We start from the raw sequence: 19,491 nt of genomic DNA, 5'->3' as shown, positions 1-19,491 counted from the left end.
TATTGTATTTACATCTTATAAATCAAGTGTGACAGTAAAATGGTTGTATTTACAACAGTAAAACGGTTACATTTTCTATTTTGTAAACCCAGTGTGATGGTAAAATTGTACATTTTCAACTTGTAATCCAGTGAAATGTAAAATGGTTATATTTACAACTTGTAAACTGAAAAAAAATGTATATAAAAATCATGATTGAATTATGGTATCTTAAATTTGATTCGACTTAATCATATTTTGTTCATGGAGAAAAATAAAATGGTAAAAAAGAACAATAGAATATAAATGTGTTTTATTAACCCTTTCAGCAGTATTGCCATATATGTATAGCAAGAATTAACCTTGCCCAGTTGAGTACTGACATATTCAGAAGTTCACTGTAGGATATTGTTCCGCAAAGTGTATGCCGCGCCACACTGGTGTGCCGTGATTAGTTGGTGTGCCGCAGAAAAAAGTATAGTTTTGTGAAAATAACACAATTGCTCCAAATTTTGATTGCCTGTGCTCAGTTAAGTAGGGCTCACATTTCGCATTAAACATAATATGTTAAATATGTTACCATAATATGGTAAATATGCACCACTGAAATTTCTAAAATTTGGTAGGTGTACCTTGAATACCAAAAGTTTGCGGAACTTTGCTGTAAAAGACTGTAATACTTTTTGGGTGTGTGTGTAGATCGTAGGTACACATCATCGGGAAATGATTATATCATTGGCTTAGTATATTTTTGTAGAATATATATATATATTTATTTAAACTTCATGTGCAAAAAAGAAATAAGCTTATAGCTTATAAGCAATATCTTACAACCAATCAAAAACAGACTAGTGATATTGATCAAAACGTTTGATACCATATATAGCTGTTTGCAATCAGAGGGTAGAAAGTGCTTGAACATTAAAAAAAACATAAATTATAAGTTGATACAAAATATCTGCTCTCCCGGTAGTTTTATTTCAAAATGATCTTCTCACAGAGTGAATTTGTAAAAAAAACATGGTGTAAATAAATCAAATTACTCCTGAAACTTTACTCTTTGTGACCAGTGACATTTTGTAGGAAAAATTATGTAAAATCATGGTTTACAACCCCTGCCTTGTTGTGTATGTATATAATAGAATTTCGTCTAGCCTCCCACAAGTCTGATGATGGTAATGAGTCTGAGTCGGTAATGACGAAACTCGGTCAGTAGTAAATAAAATAAATGGACAAAAACTATATAGTAGTTATTTTTTTATACATGTCGCTCACTCCTTTCAAGAACGTCATAAATCAAAAATCGTCTATTTTCAGTTGTTCATGTTTTCGGAATGCACAGAAAATGTACTATATCCCAGCAAAAGAGGCATATTTTTAACTTAATATTTACCCGCTACATGGCAGAAAGTGTTGTTTTTGTATTTAAATATTATATTTTGTTATTGTTTAATTATTTTTTAAATAAACTAAATATTTTTCAAATGGAGAAAAATCCTTCAGATTTTACCTAAAGAGATCTGTTGCACAGTAAAAACTTCAATAAGTGGCTTGATATTTATTTTTAATAGATTGTATTATATTATTAAACTTTAACAACATTCTCCTGAAAAATAAAGTTTATTGATTTATGACGTTCTTGAAAGGAGTGAGCGATGTGTGCATATCCAGATGCATTTTTTTTGGTATTTTGCGTTGCATCACTTTTTAGCCTTGTAAAGATATTCCAAAGCAGAATCAATCAATTTACACAATATAATTGAACGCTTATCTAATTTGAAGTCAATTGTACGGTAATATTCCCGTTTGGATTGATATTTTTGTAAATTGATAAAAACCATATCTTATCACCGATATTGGTACAAAGAAGTTGGCAAATATATTGTCTTGTGTTGAAATACATGCAGATAATATTGTCTTTGCATTTGTGTACCATTTCATATAATATTATTATCTACAGCAGGGCTGTCAAATTGAATATTTATTCCAAAAAATGTGGGTACGGTTCATAGGATTCTCAAACCGAGTTGCCAGCTTTAAAAAAAAAGGCGGTATGGTATTATTATTTTCAGTGGGTATTTTTGTTTGCCTCCGTAGTGTAGTGGTCAGCTCGTTTAGCTAGTGCACCGTGGGTCCCGGGTTAGATTCTCTGAGACGACTGAATAAATATAATAGATTTTTCATTGTAGTATTAATTTTTTTATTTGTCTGTCTTTGTAGCGTAATGGTCAGCACGCTCGGCTACCGTACTGGAGGTCCCAGGTTCAATTCCCAGGGGGGCTTAAATAAATATAAGTGATTTTTTCACTGTAATATATGTTAAATATTACCCTGGACTGGTACTGGAAGCGGAGGGCTGATCACCTTTCCTTCATGTGTTAATGATCAAGATAACACTGCGTTTATATGATGCAGTGCCCTATGCACCACCAGGCGCGAATTAGGGTTTGAAGAAGAATAATATTCATTGAATTTTACCCTGGACTGGTATATAATGATCAAGAACACTATTTCCATACAATAAATTACCCTTTGCACCATTGGGTACAGATGAGGGTTAGAAAAAATTGAATTAATAATAAAAAAATCTCAGATCTCAACATAAATTTTTTATTTTTTTGAAATTGAATACAGTCCCCTACAATATCTTCTTCAGTAGAAGCATCTAACCCTTATCCATACCTAATGGTGCATAGGGCACTGCATCATATTGACAAAATGTTATCTTGATTGTTACTTGCATGAAGGCAAGGTGAGATCATTCCTGCGCTTCAGGGACCAGTCCAGGGTAATATTAAAGTGTAAATTCACACCTCCAGCAGAGTAGCTAACCACGCTAACCATTACACCACGGAGGCGGACATTGCTACAATATGGTTGTTATTAAAATAAAATCCTGATCCTAAGAAGTGGAAGTTGAATACCCCTGTAGCTGATCAGATAAGATAATTAAGTGATAAGTCACCTGTCCTCACAAATTTGCACCGCATATTTTGTTAGGACGTTGAGTCCCAGTATGTGTTAAAACTCAATTATAGTACTAAAAAATATTATTAAACGTTCTCACTTGTAAACCTGTGATTAATAACTTTTGAAAAACTCTTATTAAACAATCTGTGATAAATTAATTATCATAACAAATGTCTCGTGATTGATTTGTTTGTTTTTTCTGGACTAAATTGAAATCTTCAATCGAATGCGAACAAATGTATACTGCGAAAGTGTAAATTAGTATAGTAATTATTGCCAGGGTCATGTTTTAAAAGTTAAACGTTTGTAAATGACAATTTCGCAATTTATTGATAAAACTTAAAACGAGAATGATAAGATGATATAGGCATAATTGTTATCATTGCGACAGTGTGCTGAAAGTGTATGGGACACGATGGCCAAGTTTTTCAAGAATCTGTTCACACATGGATCACTGTCGACTGAGAAGAAGAAATATTCCAAGAGCAAACCCGAGTTGATGAGCGAAGATGACAATAAGGAGTTTACCGCTCCTTACGATACGAAGCGGAAGCTGTCAGTCTCGCGTTCTGGAAGGATGAAGCAAAACCTCAAAGTGAGAGGGCCTTTAGGAAAGGATTTATATGGAGATGAAGTAAGTATGCTCCTGCACTGGTATTCTTCTTTTGTCTTAATCCTGTGGATTGGTCTGCAGCAACAAATGACACCTCCTTTTCTACTCCATTCTATTTTGTGAAACTCTCTTCAGCTCCTCATACGTCGAACAGCCCATGTCTTCCTATAAGTTGCACTAGTATTAACTGACGTTTTTAGCTATTAATTTTTTTAAAGATAAGGATTTGGCAGTTTGAAAAAAAGATCAGTTGAAGAATTTACACCCATATTGAGATATTCATGGATATTTCAACAGAGATAAATAGCTTTTTTTCATCATTTACAAGGCTTACGACCTATACTCTAATAATTAGAGTCTAATTGGTAAATTTATTGGTAAACAAAAAGTTTTAGGATAAAATGAGTTTTTATTAAAGCTTCCTCTTGTAACAATATAACATTTCTTTTCTCAAACAATCACGGAGAATGTTCAGGTCTCACATATTATTATATACAAGTAAATGTGTATATCGTTAGCTGTGATAACCATTCGGAAGTGTGGCTGTACATGGTTGTTCAAAAAAATACTTTTCCCAATGGAATATGGGCGTACATGAACGGCTGTGCTTAAAGCTAAAACCTGGTAACATTTATTTCTAAAATGGCACTTGTACTATCATCTGTGGTTATGTTTAAACACGTAAATCACACTTTAGATTATTTTTCTATTCTAACCATGACATTTTCCTTAAAATAAAGTTTGTGCGACGCCATCGTAATGACATTGTCAAAAAAACCCAAGAAATAAAGCATTTATAAATTTGATATGAAATACGTTTACTGCTGTGAATATTTTTTTTTTCATTCAAGAATACATGTAGCTTATAAAAAAATATTTAAAGTTTTAAAAATAAACTCACTCCCTAGATATAGTTATGTCCACAAAAACTAATTCCCAGACAGGTTAAAGATGTCCATCTGGGTGAACAAAAATAAACATTAATTTAATAAATAAAAAATGTTAAATTGAAATATTTGTGTGTACAGTAAGAACACAAATAATTAAATCAATTTTTTTATTAAAATGCGTAAATAAGTATTGATATTACCTTCTCTCACATATATAACAACACAATTAATTGTTTTCAAGTAAAACAAATATAAAAATCAATTAAAAAATGCGATATCTTTTACCAAAATTGAAAAATGACAACACTTACAAGTCAGTTTAGTGTAAGGGTTTATTATCATCGTACCTCCTACTGAAGGTATTTATTTGTTATCTAATCCATTACTGGCTATCTGCGTAATCCTTTATTCATGCGTTTAGTACAAAAACTAAAATATTATCTTTTTAATCAATCAGTTAATTTTATGTGACTCCCCTTTCAATACTATCGTATCTCAACAACAATATTCTTGGAAATCATCAAGTGGAAAATTTCAACAGATATTTATCTCATCTAATTATATATTTATCAGATAGGTCTGAAGATGTCTGACGGTGAACAAAGGTGCTAACTAGCCAAACAAAATATACCAAGTGATTCAATTCTAAAATTTCAAATGTAAATCGAGGTGTACTGATACAATTTTTTTAGTAAAGTCAAGTATAAGGTATTTTTTTAAGGTTTTAATTTTAAACTGGTAACATTATGTCTACAGCTTATATTCAGGTTGATCCTTTTTTCCAACTCAAAATTTTGTTCACCGATGAGGCACATTTTTGGTCAAAAGGATATGTCAATAAGCACAATTGCCGAATTTGGAGTGGAGAAAACCCAGAAGCATTTGTCGAGACGCCCTAACATCTATTAAAAGTCTGAGCGGTTCTGAGCCATAAAAATCGATTAAAGCTGGCGCTAGCTGGTTGACACCAATAAAGGCTTAAAGCATGCGGCTCGCAACGCCCTTACGTGCGGCCCGCGGCCATGTATGAAGAATATATTTTTAAACCAGTGATATATTTTCCGTCCGCCTCCGTAGTGTAATGGTCAGCACGCTCGGCTACCGTTCTGGAGGTCCCGGGTTCGATTCCCAGGGGGGGGTCAAATAAATATAAGTGATTTTTTCACTCTAATATTTATTCAATATTACCCTGGACTGGTACCTGAAGCGGAGGGCTGATCACCTTTCCTTCATTTGTAAACGATCAAGATAACACTGCGTTTATATGAAGCAGTGCCCTATGCACCATTGGGGGTGCGGATAAGGGTTTTATTATTATTATTATTTTTATATATTTGTGATACAAGGTTTCATGCATCAACAAAATTTATGCCCCCAAGTATTCTATGAGCCAAGTCATGCATAAAAATGTTGCATGTTGTTATAAAAACAGTGAACAATATCCGTTCCCACGCTCTTCAGCATTGCCAATTTAACGCAATCCCAAAAAATCTCGAAAACCAGTAAAAGTGTGAAACTTCAACTATTGAAATAGATTTAGAAAAATTAAGTAAGCGAAGAGAACTCAAATCTCAAACTGAGTGGTCATTTATAAATTGGTTTTTATTAAAATAAAAATGTTACTTTTGTTTGATTTATGTGTCCTGATTAATAATTTTGATTGTTAAAAAATTTCAAAATGTTTATTACTATACAAATACATTTTTGTTAGTTCATTGTATGTTTTCTACTCACTTCTGGTCGTAGTAATGTTTTCTTTCTTCACAATTAAAATGATTTTACTTTCTGATTACCTCCGCATTCAAATAATTTATAATGTGTACAAAAAATCAATAAGTATGAAATTCGTTGTTATAAAAATCAATTCTAATGTCTGTATGCGGCCCTTGGGAAAATTTTAAGTCATCGATGCGGCCCGGGATTCTATTTGGGTTGACCAGGCCTGGCTTAAAGGCTTATCAATATTACAGCAGAGTATGTAACAGTTTTGTTTTCTGCTATTTTTCTATTCAAACGTGTTTAAAAACATAAATTAATATGATTCAATTCATTAGATTGGGTTAAATCCTGTATTTGAAACTAGCCTAACAGGTGAAAATAAATAATAAAGATTGTAAATAAATAATAAAGAAAGATGACCAGAAAAGTAAAGCTATCTACTTCACAAAATACAAATTGAGATATGAAAGCGATTATTATGATAATCCATATATGTACTAACTTCCAATAATTCAGGCAACATGGATGATCAATTCAATACAGATGTTTAGTGGCCAGAATGGTGAATATTACAAAATTTAATTAAATTATTTATTTGTAAAAAAAATATATTCTACCTCACTTGAGACAACTTACATATCTTAAAATAATTCTATCATTCAATTCCATCAATAAATAATGTCAGAAGAAAAATATTAATCTGATTTGAATATGATTCATCATTGAAAATATAATGCTATCATATTTAATGATAATATTTTTGTAATTATGTAAAAACATTAAATTTATTAGCATTATCATTTACCAAATGTCAAAGGTTTGTGAAAAAAAAATTTCTAATACAGCAGAATCTCTATAATACTAACGCTGAAAATTTACCCTCTGTTCGGATAAGTGGAGCGTTCGGATTACAGAACAGAGAATCTGTAGGGTATTTTTTATCAAATATATAAAAAAAAATATCACTCACTCCTTTCAACAACGTCACATATCAAAAATCAACAATTTTCAGTTGTACGTGTTTTCGGAATGCCCAGAAAATGTACTACATCCCAGTAAAAGTGGCATATTTTTAACTTAATATTTACCCGCTACAGGGCAGAAAGTGTTGTTTTTGCATTTTGAAGAAAAGGTATTGTTTAATTATTTTTTTAAATATACTTAATATTTTTCAAATGGAGAAAAAACCTTTAGGTTTTACTTAAAAAGATCTGTTGCACAGTAAAAAGTTTAATAAGTGGCTTGATATTATTTATTAATTCGGCATTAACTTTGTGGAATGACATGATTATTTTATTAAAATTAAACACTTGAATAATCCACTTTATCGAGTTTTATTTTTAATTACGACTAGTTACGAAAACGACCCCCCTACCTATATTTATTAACCTATATATACACCTAAATACATTTTTATTCATTAGTTTTAATTTGTACCAGAAGATGAAAACAATTGTCGTTTTCGAAACTAGTCGTAAATAAAAATAAAACTCGATAAAGTGGATTATTCAAGTGTTTAATTTTAATAAAATAAGTGGCTTGATATTTATTTTTAATACATTGTGTAATATTTTTTAACTTTAAAAACGTTTTCCTGAAAAATCAAGTTTTTTTTATTTATGACGTTCTTGAAAGGAGTGAGCGATATGTATTGTGAAATTTTAAATGTATTTATTCAACTTTTTTAAAGAAATAAAAATTTTTAGTTGCTCGAGATTTAATAAATGATAAGTAATAATAAGCTTTGTCTTGCAATTTACGTAAAAGCATCTTCTTGACATTTAGTAAGCAACTGGCATAATGTTGATGGTAGCACGAATTTCTGTTTTTAAGAAGAGCAGGAGGGATGAGTGGGCGTACGGATTACAGGGGTGTTCAGTTTAGCGGGGGTTGAGATTATAGAGGTTCTGTTGTATTTGCATACAATTTGGAGATATTGCGCATTGAAACTGAATTTGCATGATTTCACCACTGGAGAGAGTACGTTCCATAAATTGGTAATGAGATCATGAGTGAATAAAATAATACCTATGCAGTCACCACTTTATCAGATTGTTTATTTTTTAAGAATTAGTAAACAAATATGTCTAAGCCAACATGCAGGTCCTCCCTACTACGTAAAAAACAATAAATCTCTTATCTCGTAAGAACGTCGTAATAAAGATTTTGAATTAAAAAGTTAATCTTTAAATGAGTACGACGTATGGTGCATAGTGAGTTTATTTATACCTCAAGAGACTATGGCCATACATGGTACATTTGATGCTTTGATTCTTGAATATTCATGTGAAATTATACATAAAATAGATGTTGCACTGCCATCTTTATTTTTTATCTGTCAAATGAAATTTTCTATTTAATTTTTTTTTAACCACACAATTTAATAAATAATTTTCAAACGTAACAAAAATTACACTGCATATACTTGTATATTTTAAGAAATCTTACTCGCTTAGAGGTTTAAAAAAGTTTACTTTCTAAAGGAGTTTTATCAATTATTTTATTTATTTACACTCAGACCTCGCTTTGCGTCGTTACTGAAACTCATTTTCGCTGTGCGTCGTTGTTTTTTTGAATTTAGAGAATCATTTTTGAATTTTCTAAAAGGTTATTTCCCGTTTTGTAAATTTAAATTTTGTTTAAATTTCGGGGAATCTTTTGGAACGTATCTACGTAAGTTTTTTAATTTATTCATAAAAAATAGTGCAAACACATTTTAAATATATTACAAATATTGACAGTAAGTTTGTAAAAATGTTTAACTGTAAATAAATCATAATACCAAATTACAGAAACTTTTATTCCAAGAATATCTTTATGTTTGAGTAAAATAAGACCAAATCTTCGCAAGCCCTCCGTTTTACTACTTTATGGGAGTAAATTTGGCACCATATTTCCCATATTCTATTTTTCTACAGCTTTTTGACATTGGACATACTCAAAATATTGTGAGAATGTGTATCATTTCATTAGATGTATTCAAAGGTTCAAATTAATATCTTTAAGAACATTTATGTCTAAATTAATATCTGTTAACAATGTCGATGAAATTTTTTTCTAGACGAAGGAGCAGAAAACGAAGATCGAATACCACGTCCATGGAAAATCTTATTTGGAAAGTCAGCGAGGCAGCTTATCAAACGGAAACACCAATAGATCCACGGAGGACTTGGACTTACACCAATCTCATCTTTCCAATAATATATCTACTCAAGATAGTGGGAGGGGTACGCACATATCTCATACCGGCAGTGACAAAGAACGAAGGAAAGATCGAAAGATTTCCGATGTCAGTTTGGATGACAAAACAGACATGGATAAAGAAATTGAAAATGCGTTTGTTATTTTAAAAGAAACAGCGTTTTAATTTTATTTTGTATATATAATTCTTGATGAAACTTCGTGGTACATACAGTTGAACCTGGATATAAGAAGTGTCACCTCTTTAAAACAGCTGGCTTAATGCTCCGTCATTTTACCCCTCTTTATAAGAGAAAAATGCTCAAGTCTGTTGGGATCTTTTTTATCCAGGTTTGATGTACATGGATTGGATGTAATAAAACAATTTAGAATAATTTGATAGCTTATGTATGACTAATATTTAGGCCACAAAAAGCGTCTTCTGAATAAACACATTCACTGCGTTCAGGTACCTAATATGTACTGTCATACATATTAGGTACCTGAAATCTGTTAACTTTTAAAAGCCTGTTACTTTGTTAAAAAATCAATCCTCACGAGCATTTTAATCAGTAGTCTTGTTTATTAATTCGCGTCTTCAAATCACATGATACGTCACGCTGACGATTATTATTACCACATTGTTTGCTGGAAATACTTCAAAGCGTCTTTAACATACTGTTGGTGGAGAGGGAAACGCTTATGCACTCTACTTTTACTTCTACTTTACTTTTGGTAGAGCGCGAGAGATACCAAAAAACATTGTACAGATCGAAATTGGGTTTATGGTTACTTGTGATTAGTATACAACCCTAATTAGAATACTAATTAGTGTCGGGGTTGAAGAAAACTACAACAACAATGTGTTAACTATTTAAGCTACGCAGTAATATTTTCAATCCATCATATGGTAAAGATGTTATGAAGATACTTATATGATTGTATGAACACATGACATGTTCGACATACAAAATGTTTTAAGAAAACAATTGTTTTTGTTAAAATATTATCATGGTAGTAGGCATTGGGCTTTTGGGCAATTTGCAAATGAAGGGACGCAGAAACCTTTATATTTATCTTTTTTGTACGCAATATGTGACATTATTAATATAATTATGTATTTTTATATTGATTGATTGCATCAGAGCCTATTTATAAAATATTGTTTTTAATAATTTATCGTTATCTATTGTTATCTGAGAATACTTGCAGCAAGTGTTCACATATAAAAAATTATAGAACTAAGATTAATATTAAAGATAATTTTAAACATATGGCCACTGCGGCAAGCTCATTCTGAATGTAAGATTTTAGGTTCTTTTTCAAATTAAACGGCTTTTAAAATGTTAGTAAGGAAATTGGCAACCGAGGTTAATTCACAAGACCTTGGAGCCCATTTTTAAAAATCATCTTTTTGCCAAATTTTGATTTTAACAAGTCAATAGTTGCGGTCACTGTATGGCAGTATGATGGTCTTGTGGCATTCTTTTTATGTTATTATTTCTTTGAATTCGTCTGCACCGGCTAGATCTTATATGGAAATATTTAGTACAGTGCATCAATGTCAAACTGATGAATTTGGATCTTCCTAGACAGTTTTGTTTGCAGTATCCAAGTTATTTCATTGATATGTTTGTATTATTGAATTGCTTAATGGGTGTGGTAACAAATCTATTCACAATTTGAAAGAGGACTGGCTGAAAAATATGTGGGCCCAAAAAGTAACAATGTAGTATTTAAGTTATAAATGTCTATGACCAATTTTCAACCAAAGTAAATTAATCCATGATGATGTGCCTAACAATAGTGATCATAAAAGGAAGCAGAGTATGAAGTGCCTGCTATTAGTTATCCATTTTTGAAGCTCTATCAACATTCATCATCAAAAAAAAAAATCATTGATATAAATCAGATTAAAACCGAGTGCATAACTTACTTTTTATCTATAAATATGTTATTAAAAGATACAAATAACAAAATCAAATATTTAAAAAACATTTTATTTATTGTTTCCGCATTCACTTTGTGGTAAGACATGATGAAATTTTAAATAATAAACACTTGTTTTTTTGCCACTTGAGTTTATTTTATGACGACTAGTTTTGGAAGCTATACTTCCATCTTCAGGTCTACATTTATTTCTATTTAGACCTGAAGATGGAAGTATAGCATTCGAAACTAGTAGTCATAAAATAAACTCAAGTGGTAAAAAAACAAGTGTTTTTTATTTAAAATTTCAAAATCATTGCGTGGTTTATCAAACAGATGCAAAATTGACAACTTATTTGCTGGTAGTCTTAAAAAATACTCTAAATCACCAAAATTTATTTGATTTAAAAAATAATTTGAATGAATTTATAAATTATTTATAAAAATACAATGTGTATTACCAATACCCAGATTGAACAATGCCTCCATTTCACTGGATTTTCGAATGTTTTTTAAAAAAAAAATTACAGCAAACCCTTTTGAAATGTTTTTAATATACTTAAAATTTGAAAAATATATAATTTATATTACGACATACTTTAATTAATGATTATAATTAAGAAGATGACAATCGGTGCTATCTACAATAATATTCTTGATTTAAAAAAAATTCTGTGTACGTTGTTTTTAATGTATTTATGATAATTTTACTGTAATCAGATAACAGAAAACATTATTTCAACATCGGTATGAATAAATCCTCCATACTTAAATCATTTATAGAACGGTTTAATATTGCAAAATTTTCAAACGTTCACTTAACAAAAATAATCCCAATTCTGTCTTTGGAGGTGATATCGTTCTAAGATATGTAAAATAAAGCCTTTATCTTTCAGTTAATCTTTGTTTTGTACAGTTAAACTTGTTTATGACACTTTAAAAAGTCTTACCTTATTGCTAATGGGATTTTTTCTTGCTCTCATAAAGCATATTTATTTTTAAAATATTTAAAAGATCAACTTCGTATAAAAGTTATGTAAAACTTGACGATTTGTATGTTTTTTTTGGTATCTTATTTATACGACAAGACACATTGTAGATGTAAACTACATCACTATATTTAAAAAAAAAAGAGAATAATGTAGCCAGTGTAATAAATAAGACTTTAATAAGGTGGCCAGCTATGAAACTCCATATATTGACAAGGTAAACTGTGATAAAAATAAAGGGTGAATATTTCCCATACTTAAACATACATAAAAAACTCTATCCCGATTTGAGTGGGGGAATAAACATTGGAAAAGATGATAGATATATCTTACCCAAAATCTCTCTCAGAAGAACAAAAATAGAATCAATAGTTGAAGCACTAACCTTGTAGTTTTCCATTTTATAATTTACAAAATAACTTTGTAAAAAAAATATAATATTTACTAGAGTAAGAACATTTAAAAAAAATTGTGTCTCTTTTCCATTAAAGAGATGTTCAATTTAACTGAAATATGTAACCCTACAGCAATTTGATAAGTGTCCTACGCACTATCAGACGCAGGAGAAACATGAATTACACTTCTCAGGATTCAAATGTATTTCATTAAAAAATACATATACATATCTACTGATGCTTTCAAGTATTTTAAGTAAACATCTAAAAAAATACACCAGTTTTACAATGTAATATGTATTATACATAAGACTTTTATACAAAACAAATATCACTTGTAATAAGAAACAGGACAAATTATTTCTTAAATTTCCAACGATCTCATGTATTGATATAGGGAGATCAATTTATATATTTCTTATTATAAAAAAATACATATGAACTATGTTTAACAATGTGAAATTATGGTAATAAACAATAAGTTTTCAAATACGATTGGAAAAGTAAATAAAGAATAATGTAAATTATGTTTTGAGTTTTTTCTTCTTTGGTTTTATAGGGAGAGTACCACCCATTTTGAACACAGTGCTGAAACAAAAATAATCAAAACATACACATGATGTCATTTAATACTTAAAAACTAAAGTACTTGAATATAATGCAAAATGAATGCATGTATTATTAAAATGAATGCATGTATTATATATAAAAAATAAAACTTACTGGCAAGTTGTGCAGATAGGACTAAATTTGCAGAAAACTGAAAAAAAACCAATGAATGAATTATAAAGGTGGATTATAAACAATTGTTATTTCGTGGGTGTACTGGCAAAAAATATTAACTCGAAAATATACAATTTTGACTTAATGATAAATAAGTCAAAATTGTATATTTTCGGCATATTATAAAGTTTCCAACGTTCTATAACCTGGCAAAATACACTAACTAGTTTGAAATGTCGTATATACATATGTGGTTTTAAAAGTAAATTCAAGTTTTTTAATTTAATTTTTAGTTTAATGGCGGGTATTTTATTAAGGCTTAAAGCTATAAATAACAGGGATTATTTAATTGTTGGGTAATATATCCAAAACAAAACAAGGTTTGTTGGATTGAATTCTACATTTATTTATGTATATGTTAATACGTGACGCGTTTTGTCTTCTTAGGACATTATCAAACGCTGTGTTTGATAATGTCCTAAGAAGACGTTTTGAGAAAAATGATATCGGACCCTCCAGGCTACCCAAATTAAACACTTCGTAGTATGCCAATTTGGATGCTTTGAGCGTTAACACATTTCCACTCCTTGCGACATTTTCCTTTTGGCACATTTGAAATCCCAAGTATGCAACAAATCGATGAAGAATTCTCAGTATCTTGGAAAACTATATTTTTGTACATTAACACATTGTTTGCGGGAAACACTTAAAAGCGTCTTTAACATGCTGTTGGTAGAGAGCAGGAGACGCTTATAAGCTTTCTATTTGCTTAATTTTGGTAGAGCGCGAGCCGCCATAAACGACTGTACAGATCAGAGTTTGGTTTGCAGATACTTGTGAATTACTATACGACTCTAATATGTATACTAATTGGGGTTGGGGTAGATAAAAAACCCCCCGCCAACAATGTGTTAAGAAGCAAACAAGATAATAATTTTATTTATTATTTCGGCATTCACATTGTGGTAAGACATGATGAAATTGTAAAAGAAAAACACTTGTTTTTTAACCACTTGAGTTTATTTTATTACGACAACTAGTTTCGCAAGCTATGCTTCAATCTTCAAGTCGAAATATAAAATGTAAGTTTATATTTAGAACTGAATATGGAAGTATAGCTTCCGAAACTAGTCGTCATAATAAAATAAACTCAAGTGGTAAAAGAACAAGTGTTTTTCTTTTACAAGATTATAATTAATGTTCAATAGGTATGAAGTTATCAACGTACCGCTAAGGCAAACAGAACATACGAATCCAATAGTGATTAGTTCTCTGTGACAGAAGCAGGCGGCTCTGTAGTCCACTCGGCCAGCTGGTGGCAGAACTAGTTTCTTTCTTACGGGGCCTTCCGGAAGGAAAACCCACTGGAAAAGCATTAAATCCATATTAATATCCCATGGAAACAAATACATAGTGCTTTTTAATTTGTCTGTAAGTTAGTCAATATGGAAGTCTGGGCATTTACATGGTTATGACAAATTATCAGCTGGTCAAAGTGTATACATTAAATAATGTACATTAAATTCGAAATTTCCTATACAAGATCTAAAAATCAAAATTAAATGGATGTTCAATCATGGGTAGAGCGGTGAATTTTATGCAGTATTTATTCACTTGGCGTTTATTTTATAGAACTCCATGTTTGTACTATAAATATTTAAATCAAACGCTGATTTGAGTCTACTAAAATGTTTAATATATATTCTCAAATAAAAAAAAACAATTCTGCAATAATGACAATTGTTTTACCTTGTTAGGGCATTTTAAAAGTAATATCAAAACAATTGCCTTAGAATTTTTGTTTTTATGTTTTAAAAATAAAACAAACATTTTAGTAGACTTGAATCAGTGTTTGATTAATATTTAAAGCATAAATATAGAGTTCAACAAAATAAATGTAGTCAATAAATGTTTATTAAATTCAAAATTTTCTATTGAACGAACAAGATTTAAAAATCATGGTGATATGGATGTTCAACCATAGGCAGAATAGCGAATGTTACTCAGTGTATAAAGCGATCATTTAAAACAGCCGATTAAAGATTATAATTGTTGGGTAATATATCCAAAATAAAACAAGGTTTGTTGGATTGAATTCTACATTTATTTATGTACAATATGTTAATACGTGACGCGTTTCGTCTTCTTAGGAAATTATTAAACACTCCTGAGTGTGTTTGATAATGTCCTAAGAAGACGAAACGCGTCACGTATTAACATATACATAAATAAATGTAGAATTCAATCCAACAAACCTTGTTTTATTTTGGATATATTACCCAAGAATTCAATATGGAATTCTACCAACTGTCTGCAATTACAATAAATACAGATTATAAACCTTGCAAAAGTCTAGACTTCCATAAATCTACTCTGTTGAGATAGCAAGATTAATTTTTTTTTACCAGCATTTAGGATATTACATATTTAGGAGGTAAAATAATAATAGAAATTATGCTATCGATTACACAAAAACAATTAAGCAGCCTTACAAGCAAATATTGCAATAGTCCTTCCAGCGCAGGAACCTTGAGATAGAGTCCTCCGGTGATGTCACAACCTTGCTGTAATAAACTGAGGTGCTTATCCAAAGAGCATACGTCAATAAGGACTTGTTGTTTCTGAAAAAAATAGGTAATTTTTTATATTTTCTTCGGACCCAGCATCTGCAAATAGCACACATACTAAGGACCTCTCAAAATTGGAATTTATGTGTTTGTAACATTGACATATTTCATTCTTAATCTAAATAAATAAAAATGAAATTCTGTTAAAGTCAGTATGTAGTACCATGTCAGATATGAAAAACACATTTGATATTAACACATTGTTTGCGGGAAACACTTAAAAGCGTCTTTTACACACTATTAGTAGAGAGCGAGAGACGCTTATAAGAATTCTACTTGCTTATTTTTGGTAGAGGGCAGGACGCCAAAAAACATTGTACAGATCGGAATTCGGTTTGCGGTTACTCGTGATTATTAAACTGAAAGTCATACGGCAGACTGTTTGAGCATAATTAGGGTCGGGGTTGATGAAAAAACCGTACGACAATAACGTGTTAATAGGTGTAGAGATATTCAATATTCAGCAGGTTGGGGTCTATGGGAAAAAAATGGCTAATGTTCTATGGGGCAAAAGAGCTTTGATTTACATAAAATAGTATAAAAATAAAATTATCACCTGTGCCGTGAAGAACACATTCATGTAGTTGATATATTGTGCTGCCGTGTCACTGCTGCCAGTAATGACAAGGACCCGACTGTTTTGCTTTTGCCCGGGAGGTAATTGGCGTTTCATCTGAGGAATGAAATTTTACAGGAAAATGCATTAACACATTCAATACGTATAAAATAATGTCAAAATTTCGTAAATTTTCAACATTATTTTATAACATTTTATATTATTTTCAACATTATAAAAGAATATTTAGTAAAATAACAAGAAAGAGATGGTGGCACAGCAATTATAATGAACTGCGAAACTGCAGATTGTCATTCTATATCATGCTATGATAATTAACTAAAATTCGCTGATCAATACTGACTATTTATTATTTTAAAGAATTACTTCAACAAACTTTTCACAAATATGGTTATATTTAAAACCTGACATGAACTTATTTCTGTACATGCCCAGCACACACTATTACACTTCAATAATTTATTTTTATCTAAGGAAATTAGCTCAGGTCTAAATGGTTACTAAATAGAATTCCATTTAGTTTTTTCTACCGATATTGTTACAAACTTGTACTACAATAAATACAAATATTTAAATAAATATTTTTCACCCTAGCAATGTAGCAGAGAGCCATAGCTATTGTTCCGGCTAATAAAGATTCTCCGGGAGTGGAGTCTGCTTTGTCTTCATACATTCGAACCAGTTCACCTAATCTGGAAAAAATAAAAATAATTTTTGATTTTGTGAACAAGTATTTGGACACACTCAAAATGTTGTAAGAAAACATTTGATTATATAAACATTGGATGGTTAGATAACAGAAATATTAACTGTTTTTATTGATATTCATTTTTTCATTGCTTATCTATTGCAAACATTAAATTGAAGGTGGATGAAATGAGTTTTTCAATACATTTCAATTTTGATAAATTTGAGTATAAATAATTTGAGTACCCACAATATATAGCAATAATACGTTTGCCATATTTGAGCCAAAACAATGGACACCTAATTGGTCTTCTTTTTTTCATGGTTATAACTCACTGAGAGTCAATGCTTTTTTTAGTAACAACCTCTTCCATTGTCATCTAATTTAGCAGACAAACATCCAAATTTCTAGAAAAGTAGGTACTGGTAGGTACCTTTTGAGAGGCATTTTTTAACGTGTCTAGCCCACCAAGGTGGTTTTCAGAGCTGGCAACAATATCAAAAGGCCTGCGATGGACATACAATTTACAAATTAGGAATGACAGGAACATAGAGTTAGGAAGGTATAATGAAGTGCAATAATTATTGAGTAAATAATAAATGAGCAACATTAATTTTTTAAAGCAGTACATATATCTACTAAGATTGCTAATAAGTAGCATTCTGCGATGGCTACGAGTGGATACATTCATGAGCTCCAAGTGTACAACGGTTCGCACTCCATGAATATATAGGGTATTTTTTTTAAAGGTAATATTCAAATTTCCCGCAGTAAATTGATGGTGGCACCCGCAGTGTGGCATGTTGCACCATCTTGTCGAAACCACAGCCCTGTCACATCAATGCCATTCAACTGAGGTACGAAGAAGTCAGTAATCATGGTTCTGTAGTGCTCTCCATTGACCGTAACATTCTGTCCAGCATAGTCTTTAAAAAAATATGGGTCAATGATTCCACCTGCCCATATAGCACTTTTGGCAATTCTCTTTATTGACATAGCCATTTAACTAAAAATATACTTATCGACAAAAAAAAAATTGAATAATTGAAAAAGAGGAGCACGCTGAATATTGTTTTCGGCCCATTCACCGAACCTACGATGCGCATAATGGTCATTCAGTCTATTCATGGTGAAATGGCAAAACGTGCCGACTATAAATCAACTGTCAACTGTCAAATTGACAGTCTGCAAAAACAATGTTGTCAGTTTAAAAATCAAACCTCTAAAAAAAAACATTCTATATACCCATCTTGATCGGATCAGAGAGCGAACACACTGTGACTAATAGCAATCCATACTGCAGAGAGATACGTGTTGGCATAGTGTATACACAGCTTTATGTGTCTAATAGATAAATTGCGCTTATTGGACAGCTTATAAAATTCCTCAATAGCTTACCTCAGTTTTACTGTTTTTTCAACTAATGTAAACATTTCATATTGACCATCGATTTGTCGTATTTCCAGAGGCTTCCCGGGGCTAGGAAATAGATATTCGCTGGAAATAAATACAAATAAATAAATAATAATTCCCAGAAATGGTATAAAAATTATAACCTCAAAACGCCGCTACCTTTTATGTTGATGACATCCTAAAATAGCAACTTTGTTCTCGGCTTTTTGCATCAAATGAGAATTTGCGAAGGCGATGACGGAATCGAGACAGTGAACAAGTAATCTTGGATTGTCTTGAATAAAATTTTGGTACGGATTTGTATCAATGACTATAACCAGTAAACTTGATTCGGAACTCGCTGAAAATAAATAATGGAATATTAGACATGCAATGAATAATCACTTCAATTTAAAAGCACCAATATAATTAAATATTACAATCAGTTTTTTCGGCCGCCATATCGAAGATTTTATTTCAGAGTTTCAGATACGGATATTCCGTTCCAACATTCGACACTAATAAACAAAAAACAGAGTTGCTCGCAAGTTGTTCGTTTTTGACGTTTGTATATCTGGTTGCGTTTAAAAAACAAGATCGATTCAGTTCCATTATCACTCTGATCACTTTTACGATCGTTGACCGATTTTATACAATTTGTATTGGCCATAGACAAAAAGTTAACGAATCATCATAAATTTCCATATATTTCGCATAGTCGCGCATTTTGATGAGTATGGAATCATTTTTCATATCAAAATACTTTATATTTTTTTTTCAAAATCATACTATCAGTTATATTTTAAACCGTAATTTGATT

General features: G+C 30.9%; 1 protein-coding gene across 1 annotated transcript; it reads right to left on the bottom strand.

Moving 5' to 3' along the window:
• Nucleotides 1–12,945: 12,945 nt before the first annotated feature.
• On the bottom strand, nucleotides 12,946–19,356 carry LOC148310306 (general transcription factor IIH subunit 3-like). The gene is made up of 9 exons (XM_088258687.1): nucleotides 19,112–19,356; nucleotides 18,852–19,032; nucleotides 18,678–18,776; nucleotides 17,181–17,283; nucleotides 16,571–16,687; nucleotides 15,880–16,008; nucleotides 14,616–14,751; nucleotides 13,388–13,424; nucleotides 12,946–13,252 (listed from the first exon to the last, which is right to left on the bottom strand). The coding sequence occupies exons 1-9, from the start codon at nucleotides 19,131–19,133 to the stop codon at nucleotides 13,189–13,191; spliced, it is 888 nt and encodes a 295-aa protein (XP_088114813.1). The 5' UTR covers nucleotides 19,134–19,356; the 3' UTR covers nucleotides 12,946–13,188.
• Between the last annotated feature and the right edge of the window lie 135 nt (nucleotides 19,357–19,491).

This window comes from Brachycentrus maculatus, unplaced genomic scaffold, assembly GCF_059751285.1.
Source record: "Brachycentrus maculatus isolate JH-2025_06_01 unplaced genomic scaffold, ASM5975128v1 h1tg000102l, whole genome shotgun sequence".
NCBI classification, from domain to species: domain Eukaryota; kingdom Metazoa; phylum Arthropoda; class Insecta; order Trichoptera; family Brachycentridae; genus Brachycentrus; species Brachycentrus maculatus.
This window is presented reverse-complemented; position numbering and strand designations above follow the sequence as displayed.